Source organism: Amphiura filiformis, chromosome 1 (assembly GCF_039555335.1).
Source record: "Amphiura filiformis chromosome 1, Afil_fr2py, whole genome shotgun sequence".
NCBI lineage: Eukaryota > Metazoa > Echinodermata > Ophiuroidea > Amphilepidida > Amphiuridae > Amphiura > Amphiura filiformis.
This window is the reverse complement of record NC_092628.1, coordinates 60,583,684-60,595,098: the sequence shown is the minus strand read 5'-3', so window position 1 is coordinate 60,595,098 and position 11,415 is coordinate 60,583,684. Positions and strand designations below refer to the sequence as shown.

The 11,415-nt window shown below is 36.1% G+C and overlaps 1 protein-coding gene across 1 annotated transcript; it reads right to left on the bottom strand.

The window, feature by feature from the left end:
* Window positions 1-4,816: 4,816 nt before the first annotated feature.
* On the bottom strand, window positions 4,817-11,156 carry LOC140150142 (uncharacterized). The gene is made up of 3 exons (XM_072172148.1): window positions 10,993-11,156; window positions 9,322-9,607; window positions 4,817-7,449 (listed from the first exon to the last, which is right to left on the bottom strand). The coding sequence occupies exons 2-3, from the start codon at window positions 9,422-9,424 to the stop codon at window positions 6,575-6,577; spliced, it is 978 nt and encodes a 325-aa protein (XP_072028249.1). The 5' UTR covers window positions 9,425-9,607; window positions 10,993-11,156; the 3' UTR covers window positions 4,817-6,574.
* Between the last annotated feature and the right edge of the window lie 259 nt (window positions 11,157-11,415).

Here is an 11,415-nt window from a genome sequence, read left to right as displayed (position 1 = left end):
GCCAAATCCTTAGACGTTTAGGGTTAGTAATATTATTGTTTGAGTGAGTTTGCACTAATTTGATAAAAATCACCACTTTTGTTACTTTTGTACATGTTTTCTTCAGTATCTATATGTCTGCAACATCCAAAAGACACCTTGGGTATCAAATTAGCTCATTTCCCTGTTTACGCCACTTAGTATCAATAAAGATATTTCCAAGTTGACGCCATTTAGGGTAGGCTCTATGGTTTTTGCATGTGCTACGCCATTTAGGGTAGGATTTTGCATATGTTTCGCCATTAAAGCAATATTATAACATTATCATACAAAATAGATTAACATTTCTTTGACATAAAATGTTAGTTTTTACTGTCAGATATATCCCCTTTTATTTTTGAGCCGAACAACTACGTCAAAGCAAAGAAAATTGGAATTTACTACCAGCGCGTATGTCGCCAATACGTACCACTCCTTCGGTCATGTTATGGTACGACCCTTTGTTGTGTAGATCACCGTCCCGCACTGTGTGTTATGAGCATCGTGTATGCGTTCGACTAATAATTCCATCGTAATAATAAGACGCCGGTTCCGGCGCTTTATTCAAAATATCGGATTTTGACAAAACTACAGCACCTAGAGTCTTGATTTTTGCAGGGTATATTGGTTTAATAAAGTACAATATAATTGTGTAAAAAATGAATTTTAAAAAATCAGTGAGGGCGTCCTCAACAGCAAATGTTATAATATGGCTTTAAGGGGGGCAATTTGGTTATGTGAAAATTCGCCATTAAGGGTGCATTTCAGAGGTGTTCGGACGCGGGTGGGAGGCACTTTTGTGTGAGAGTGACCCCCCGGGGTTATATCCTTATAGGATTAGAGTTAGGGTTAGGAATTAGGGTTATAGGGTTAGGGTACGGGTTAGGGTAGGATTAGGGTTAGGATTATAGAGTTGGGATTTGTTTCGTATTCTCTTGCACGAATTAGGATACACCCAAGAATGCATAATTTGACCCAGAATGGCCTCTCATACTAAACTGAAAAGTGTAAACTAAAATTGTCTGGCAACAATTTATTGTTCTGAAAAGACTTGCAGTTGACATGCCATGCCATTTATATTGTACGGGACATGCAGGTAACAAATCATCATTAGTTTGGATGACACAGGTTATAAATCAAGGCTCGAATTAAACCTTGGCGAGCAATACAATCATATAGTTTACTCAATCAAACGCGAAAGTCAAGTAGGGTCAATGTTCATAGTTAAACGAATTTGCTTCACTATATAGGGTGTAACAGAAGGGTAATCATCACCATCAAAAAAAAAAAATAATAATTTAACTTTTAAATTAAAAGTCGTGATACTTTATTCGTGGAAATTAGTTTATAGGCCTAGTATCAGGTTGTGTCCCGGGTGATGTGTAGGCCTATAACTAATCAACAAAATCGGCATAATTATATATGATCAAGATATACACATAGGCCTAACATGCATGCATGTAGACCCCTAAATGTACCATTTAGTTTTTCCAAGGTTCTAAAATGAAAATGTCTTATTTAGGAGTTTGTGCAATTATCATTTCACGTTCAACTACAAGGTGTACAAAAAAGTCGAACATGAAATAATCGGAGAATTGATATACTATAACAGATGCCGGCATACGGGGAATGTGTGAGTTCTTGTGTGGTGACAATTTAAAGCCTTGATGCCATGCAGCCAATTTAGTTTAATTCGATTTACACGCCGTCATGTTTACGCCCCAAACATTTTTTAAATAAGTAAACAATAAGTTCTCGTCTTGTAAATTGCAATTGATGAGTTCACTGATGTGCATGATTTTACTTTATCGCCAACTAATTAACTATACACTTTTTATTTCACTACAGACTAATTGAGCATGGGCACCGTGAATAATAAATTCTTCACTGCTGATCGGATACTGGAAAGGTGTGAACCTGGTGACCTCATAGAAATTAACCATCCAAAGTGCAGCTTTAATCACTGGGCAGTTTACATTGGAGATGAGAGTGTGGTTCACGTAAAACAACCGTGGATCAAGAAAGAACATATTTTGTCTGCGGCTGGCGGGAGTCTAGTTAGAATTAATAACTTGAAACATAAAGTACTGAAATATCCTGCTTTGGAGTCCGAGAAAATCGTTGAAGCTGCTTTAGAGCAGGTTGGAGTGGAGTGGTACAATTTACAATTTTATGGATGTGAAATGTTTGCTGTAAGGTGTAGATATGGAGTTAAAGTGAACATGGTGGACTTGTATAAAAATAATAATAACGCTATTGGAACTGTTCAGGATTCAGCAGTTGCCGTTTCCTTATCAAATCCGCTGGTAACATATGGGCATGAAACACATGAAAACCACATGCGTCATTTATGATGTTGTATTGAACTATTTATAATTCAGATTGAACTTTCCCCGGGAACTTTATGCCAAACAAAGCCGGGGTTACTTTTACAGCCAGCTCGACTACATTGGAGGCCTATGTAGCCTTATTATATACTTCCCGACTCCGCAGAGCAAAGATTACATGCAACAAGCGCAGTTCTCACCAAATATACTAAATTTCTCACTGATCATTCCTGAATTTTTGTATGCATTGGGCCAGCTCAGCTAGTTCCAAAGGCATGACATGAAAAAAATCTATAAAAATAGAGGGCAGTATTACTATTATACGGCCACTAATATTCAGGGCGCACTACACTATATCCGATGGCCTTTTTTTGGTCATTGAAAGGAAGCGACGAGATTGCTTTCACAGGTTTTGTGAGGGTCAAAGTGAAATTTTTAAATAATATTTTGATTTCCTAACGTGGTACGGTCATAATTTAACATGAATGTAACAATGAAAGTTTAGACCTCACAGATATTTGAAAACAGATTCAGGCCAAGTGAATGAACTAGGCCCGGTACTAGAGAATTCCATTAAGGTTATTAATTATTTTAAACTGTTGTGATTTGGTAGTTCACAGCATCTTACGAATGGTAGTAGAGCTTTGGCAAAAACTGCATTGCTCAATTCATAGCGAGCATGTAGAAGAATTAAAATATCACAGATATCCTTAGTACTTTTATAGATGCTGCGGTTGAGTTACGTTGTAAAGAGAGCTGAAACAACAACACTTTTGTAAAACATACATAACTCATAAACAACAATAAATTAAGCAAATTTGCAAAGTATACGATTTGTATAATGAACTTTTGCAAAACATCAAGGTGTTAATTTTCAATAATATATTGATCTAGATAATGAAAATCGATTTTTAGGTTGCTTCACCAATACCTCGCTCTACCCTTAAGAGATGTGCCAGGCCAGCTATAGTGTGAGAACCACTCCATTTTTAAATTGTATTGTACTTGTTTATAATTTATAATTATACCGGTACCAAACATGAAAACGGTGTGTATAAATAATAAATTGATCTACTCTCCGATGATCGATCTGCAGTATTCTACCTACACTATCGAATGTATATCAGAACGATCCTTTTCAGTGTAAAATAGAAATTTCTTCAAATAAGAACTGTATAATATATACAATTAGGTAATTTCACAGCCATTGCAAGTCGACAGAAGTTTTCCTGCGACTTTTCTAATAATTTACACCGAATTGGGTATAGTTGATCACATACATTATGGTACTACCGATGTCCTTTGCACTATATGACGCTATGCCGGATTTCTAACCAATGTAGCAGGCCCAAATATAATTATTGTAAATTATGTAACCCCTGGGATGTAACCCCAACTTTTTTGTCACTGTCATGGCTATCGACCCGTTGCAGTGTGCTTGCCACTGTTCTTGTGTTATAATTATAGCCATTGTATCGGGTGCCAGAATGCATCGGGAATATTCATATTTTGGCGATTTATTCCATTGCTTACAAATTGTCTCAAATATTATTCTTAAAAAAAAAATATTCCCGATGTATTCTGCACTAGTGTATTCCAAGATAAGTAGTTATATTTTCTAACACAGTACCGTACCTTGGGTTGTTTGTCGCAGTTTTTCCAGAGCACGTTTTCCTTCGATACTTAGTACTGTATGAATTATATTCTCTTATTTCAAGGACAGTATCTCTGAATGTTCAAAACTTTTGCCCAATTGTGTTGTTTGTATTTTTCGACGTCCATTGTACTTTAAAAAAAAAAGATAGCTTAAAATCAGCTGAAATACGTAAAGTGAGATGCGTTTCACATTTGTTTTTTTCACATTCTATGGTTTCAGAACAAGGGTATGATAAACAACACTTTCCTCTTGTACATGATGGGAGTGTTGGGTGGAATGTCCCTTGTGTATTTTTTACCAGTCATAAATCGAGCGAAGTCCAAACCTCTTTAATCAGTATCTGTACAAACAAATAAAGAAACACTATCACAAATTGTTTGTTGTCATCTGAGTAAATATTTTTAATGTTATTCTATTCAAAAAGTAACATAACAAAAGTAATAATAATAACCCTGATGGAATAAAAATATTTTTTGAGGTGCAGAAACTACAACAACTTGCTGCATCAGATATCAACAAAAGTTTGATGCAGTATTTTGTTGTAAGTTACCCACAGATGAGATTCGCAGATCCATAACTTTTGCATTTCAATTAATTTATTTCATTCACTCAAAAATTTGAAATGCGAAGATGTTTATGCCATCTGGAACTGTGATGCACCTGTTCTGTACAAAACCAAACCAAAAAAAAAAAAAAATCCATTTATATCACATTTACTGGCAATTTTTCGGAAAATAAATAGAAACGATGACAGGTATTCAAATGAAAGATACACTAATTCTACAGTGGATATCCACAAACATTGTACACAAGAATAGTACAGAATGGTTCAAATCTTTCAGAGGACAATTTTTATTAAATTTCATTACGTAATGTGGATAGTACCAATGTACCATAGTTTTCAAGAACAGTGAAATGCTCATCTGAAATCTTGAGCAAATCGGACACACAGGACTTTACAATTTTTAACTAACATTTTACATTGAGAATTAAAATTGAAAGTTGAACCCTTCAGTTAACTATTTCACAAAATAATATTACAGTTGTTTCCTTGTGCACAGCAATGAACTGTACTTCTTGCATTGAGCTTGGCTTCCGTATTTAACACAAAATAATTTTTTTAGTGTTCAAATAAAATTTATTTAAATTTTAAATATAATTTGGGAATTTAATTAATAAACAACTTACATGTACAATCACAAGTCACACAAAGTTTGGAAAGTTCTATTCAACAACATGCCAAAAATGCTAGTTTTCTTAACATTTTTGAGAAGCTATGAGGATCAGGAGTTTCTACTGAATTGTAACTAAAATATCGACCCAATGCCAAATCAAATTTAGTTAACTTGTGATTGAATTGAAAGCAGACACTCCAATCAGACTTTGCTTCCTGTAGGATCCCCAATTTTTCAGTTAACACATTGCAATTGTTTCAAATTTCTGTAAGGTAATCAAATTTCTATCAGGTCATGACTTTGGTGAAAATAGATTTTAGAGTATTATAGGGAATGTTTATATCAAGAGCTCAATTCTGCAGGGTTCCACAGATTTGAGTCATGAACCAAACAGATACAGATGTACCACCACATAATAAGCAGTTTAGTTCCTTGAAAACAATCCCTAGAACAGAGTAATCACTATTTTCGACAAAAAATGCTATGTACATGATTCCATCAAATATACAATAATGGCCCAGCACTCAACTTTAAGCGACCCATACACATTCAATTTTTTGATCAATATCAAAGACGCTTGATACAAGAGTGGATTCAAAATCTACCATTGTACACGCACAATGGTAGATTTTGTATCTACTCCTGCATTTACAATCTGCAATATTGATCAATAACATTGTATGGGCTGCATTAGATTAATAGATATATTGAAAGCGGTGATATCTGCCCCCCCCCATATTTATTTGGACAATTACCAACAAAATGAGGAATTATTCAACACACTGGTCAATGGCCACTATAGGCCCGTTATTTACAACATAATTATAATACATTGAACAAATAGCATGAGCTACTGACAACGTCCAGAAGCAGAGTAAAACACTGTACACTTAAAAGGTGCATTCCACCAGAGTTATGCAGATTTACTGGTATCAGGTTTAGATGCCAAGTAAATTATATTCTGCAATGTTAAATTGCTCTCTATTTTGGCTTGTTTCTGGATATACAGCCAAGTCTTTCAACCGTCTATATGTAGCACAAAACAGAAATTACATTTGAATCCTGGGTGGACCTCAAGTCAACACAGAATTCAAATAATTTCCATTTGTGCTTGATAAACAGTTGAAAGACTTTGGCAGTATGTCCAGTAAATGACCAAAATATAGAGCTATTTTAAAGAAAGCGTTTTCCCAGAACTTGCACAACTGAATATAATACTTGGTATGGAATAAGTACTGAAAGAGCATTTGGACTGGATCTAATCTGCATTAATTTGGTGGACTGCACCTTAAAAAGGTATCAGCTTTTGGCAACATTTTTTTTTCCTAGCAGTAGCATGCTACATTTCACTTTGACTTTGCAATTTGACTAGCTTCCTACTGTACTACAGTGTTTCACTAACGCTTCTGCATAACCTTTATCTCCCCTTTCACTTTGTACACCTCTGCAAGCAAGTCCTTGAGATATTTGATCTCTCTTGAAATAGAGTCCACCTTATCATTTAAGTCTTTGTTGGTCTTTTCTAACCCATCCCTTTCATCTTCTAGCACTTCCTGCTCACTACGCTTCTTATGCCGATACCTTGTTGCAGCTCGCTTGTTCTGATCTCGCTTCTTGCTTTTCTTTATCACTGGGTCAGACACAGACTTAACTTTCGGCCTTGCTCTAGACTTCTGCTTAGGAGTTTCCATCTCTACTGCAGGTGGTGTTTCAGCAGTACATGTAGGTGGCTCTATAACAATCCGTACTTCAATTGAGGCGCCATTAATGTTCAAAGGTATATCACCGCTAGTAATAGTGGGCGATTGTACAATGCTCTTGAGTAATTCACTGGCATCAATCGTTGTCAGGTTCACATCTCCATGGTTAGTGGAGGCTGCAGGCTCTTGAACGAGTTCAAATGGGGATGCTGGACTCTCATTGCTTGAACTTGGAGATACTGGACTACCAATACTTGGGCTGGGAGAAGGGCTGGAATATGATGCATCATCTCCAAACAATGAGTTCGCTGGAGAAAGAGCCAGCAGATCAGGAGCCTGTGCCTCCCCTGGAGAAGGGGGCTGGGGTGCAAACCTTGTGTCCACAATAAGTGTGTCGAGTAATTCTTCTGAAGGAATGGGTACTTCCAAGGAGGTACCCAGATCCAATTTTGATGGGTCTAATGGCAGAGACGACTCCATTACCAGGTCTGATGGTTTGGTGTCTACTGCCTCTAGCCACGAGGCTAGGGAGACCTTCTCCGACATCCATTCAGGAAGAGGTTCAGAATCACCTGCAAATAATAAAACATGTATTTTCCTGGTCAACATATGTGCAACTAAGGTGTATCACCAGTTCACCCCAAATTATTTTTATATGTTAAGTTAAGGTGGTATTGGATGCATTTTCTAGAAATTAGGAAATGCTTTGAGCATGTTTTAAACAGATTAATTGAGTAGGGTAAAGTACACTGATCAATATGACTTTTGTTTTGAGTAAATCGGACATATGGTTTCCATAACACATCAATTTATATGCTCTTTTTGTCAATAATCAATATACTGTAAAACACTTTAATTTCGCGGGTACTTTATTTCGCGAATTGGTGATGATCGACATTTTCGCGAGTATTTAATTTCGCGAATTTACAATTTCGATATAAGCTTACACCTACAAAGTATGCCAAATTTTGAACTTCACAGAATTCTGCACTAACTTTAATATTTCTATCCGTTTACATCCCTCTAAACACTGGATAAATTTCCCTTTTCTTGGCCTATAATGTACAATGAATATCTAGTAATTCAGATTAAACCTTGATTTTTTATATATTTTGTCATTTTGACTGTCTATTTTCATGATAGTTTTGCGATATTTTACCACTTCCGAGTTTGACCATCGGCCATATTTGATTACCTTATTCCCAATGCCCCTTGCCTATTACCCACAATGCTGTAACAAATTAGCCTAAGTTCCTCTCCTCTTCCTAAAGATTGAAGACCATGCATAGCTTTTAAATGACACGTGGATTTAACCTATTATTTCAGGATGTTGGTGCATTACTGGAGTTCAGAAATAAACAAATTAACCCCATGAGAACTACCTGCCGATTGGCCAAAAAGAAGCTTTCATTATCGATTGGACCAATCAGCAACATTGTTAGAATAATTTCACCATGCAAAAAAATTATTTGCAAAGCTCCATTCTGATTGGTGATTAAAATGAAGCTATCACGTAATTGACCAATCAGAGGCAATGTTAGATTGGCAGGTAGTGCTCAGGGGGGTTAAAGATGGCCGATTTGATAAGAAAAATACCAGAAAATATATCAAAAAAGAACGTCAAAATAAGTCCAGAAAGACTGAAAAATTAACAAAATGGATGTGCACTAATAAAATTAAAATATTACTTTACCTCCATGCATCATGAAAAATTAATTTCATGCTGTATTCTGAGCGATGTAAATGGATATAAATATGATGGTTTGTGTAGACAGAATAAGCTTAAAATACATAAAGCTTGTTTTAAGCTTTCTGTGTGTGTTTTCAAGGATCAATTTCATGAGTATTTAATTTCGCGAATTTGTAGACCTCGCGAAATTCGCGAAATTAAATACCTCGCGAAATTAACTTGTTTTACAGTAGTTAATGAGCTAAAAGGCCTGCAAAGGCTCATTAATATGTAATTTTTGCCAATATTTTGCTAAAAATCAATGCATAAAATGTTCAGGGTACTTTTATTTTGCATATTTTTGCACTGAAACTTGGTCAAAGTGTTTCTAATATGTTCTTATGTATTATATAATGAAGCCGCCCTCTAATTTGCATAATTAATGAGCTAATTTACATAAATGCTTATTATGCAAATTAGGGGGCGGCTTCATTGTACAATACATTAGAACACATTAGAAACACTTTGACCAAGTTTCAAGGCAAAAGTATGCAAAATAAAAGTACCCTAAACATTTATGCATGGATTTTAAACAAAATATTGGCAAAAATTATATGTTAATGAGCTTCTCCAGTCATTTTAGCTCATTAACTATATTGATTATTGATAAAAACAATAACAACGCAAAATGCAATGCAACCAAATTTTTTTGATTCAAGTTTCAAGGGCCTAAACATTTTTTCATATTGCACTTTACATTGCTTACAGCTTTTACCTAAAAGAGAATCTGCCTGTTCCAGTTCGCTGAATAGATCCGAAGCTGAAGTCTCCCCAGTACCGATGGCACTTTTCCCCATCTTGGTCAGCTGACAAGTCATCCAACCAGATGCTGGGTGCCTCGCCCAAGAGCGAGGACAGAAGACATTCCGCGTCTGTCGAGAATGGATCCATTCTGACTTGCTGGTATTAGGTTTTGTAAGAAAAATAAATCTTTGTCTTGGATGTTGAAACCGATCCGTTGCTGGTCCGGGGATAAGTCGGGGGTGCTTGTCGTGCGAAACCTGTATGAATGAAATCAAGGTGTTAAATAATTAACATTATTGACTATTCATAAGTTTGATCAGGGGCATGAATTGAAGTTAGAGGGGCATAATGCGTTTCCTTATTCTTTTTCTTAAAAGCAGCTGGACTTTGAGGTGATAAAAATACTGACAAGATCATCCATGTCTCATGGGTCTTTGATTGTTGACAGACTTGGTGATTAAACATTACGAAATCCCTGGACATCATGACATTGTTACCCTCTCCATCATGGCCTTTTTTAATGTTCTGAAGAATTCTTTGAGAATTATTGTTTCCCAGGAAAATGGTCTGAGTGAGTAACAACAAAAAAACAAAACCTGAGATGGCTTTATAATATTTTTGGATATTTAATATTATTGTAGGCAGATTTGGAAAACAAGATTCATGTGGGGCTTTAGCTTTGTGTAGATCAATTATTCAAGACTATGCTAGCTTACAAGTTCTGTCATGTCTGCTCTGCTGGGATTCTGATACCTGCATCCATGATGATCCAAGAAAGATATTCCAACAATAGCTCACTTCCAAATATTAATTAGTAAGCACACACTCCGGCTTTTTTTTTTTACCCCATGGTTGCCCAGTTTTGGCTCCTGGTGTGTCCAATATTTTACACTAGTTACAAACTATAGGACCAGAAGCTATCTTTGGAACCAGGCCAGGAGCTCATTTCTGCGTATTAAATAGTTTTCAGTTTAAATAATGTTCAGACAGTGATGTTCTTGATATGCTTTTTAAATGGCAAGGGGCTGTGCAATAATTATGAGTAAAATTATCAAATGGCATGCCAAACAAAAATTGCTGCCCCCCCTCTCAGCCTGCCAAAATGGTTTTGCCCTCTTGGCCTGCCAACATTTTTTATACCCCCCCGGTTTTACCCTCCCAGGCAGGGATCAAACAAAGGACACAATTTGAGGCTGATCAATATAATAAAATACAGACAAAATCAGACATGCTGCATGGCTGTGTATGACAGACCCATGACATGTAGTTAGAACGTGAGACAGTCGTGATCACGATGACGACGCTTGACTGAGCATGCATATGAGGGGCGCACCATATGCATTGCATTGTTGTGCAAGTTGAACTTTCAGTTTCAAAAGCCATAAAAGCATGTTTTACATTGTTTAATGTACTCTAAAATACTACGAAAAAATATATCAACTCATATTGTACATGGAAATGCAACATTATTGTATAACTTAAGGTATTATAGTCCTATACTGTGATGACAATTTAATAAACAAAAGGGGCAACGATGTGGCGGGAGCTGCCTGCCATATGTGGCCATGCATTGACGAACGTGAACATTTTATTTATCGAGAATGCGGCTTTTTATTTCGTTATAAAAGCATATTATACTTACGCCATTTTTGTAGATTTGCCGGGGCAATTCGTGCCGAATTGCTTTGTTTTAGCCGTGCTTTTGCTTTACCGTCACTCTGCCATTTTGACACTATTTTGGTCCCTTTCTGGAATTCTTCGTATTCTTTCTATCATGATTATTTGGAGAATGAATGCGGAACCCGGAAGTAGGCAACAAGCGTGGCAGCTGTGCCACGAACCGGATAACTATTGATTGATGTTTAATTAATCTTCCGCTGAAGATTCAAAGGACGCTTTATATCGGGGTAATTTTAGTTTTTTCCCTTTAATTTCGAGTCATTAATCTATAAAACATTACAACATTCTTACTACCCATATTGAATACATATCAAATGTTAAAACGTAAAAATGCAATAGGGAACTATATTTGATCTATCGATGGCGAATTAACATGCTCAAAAAA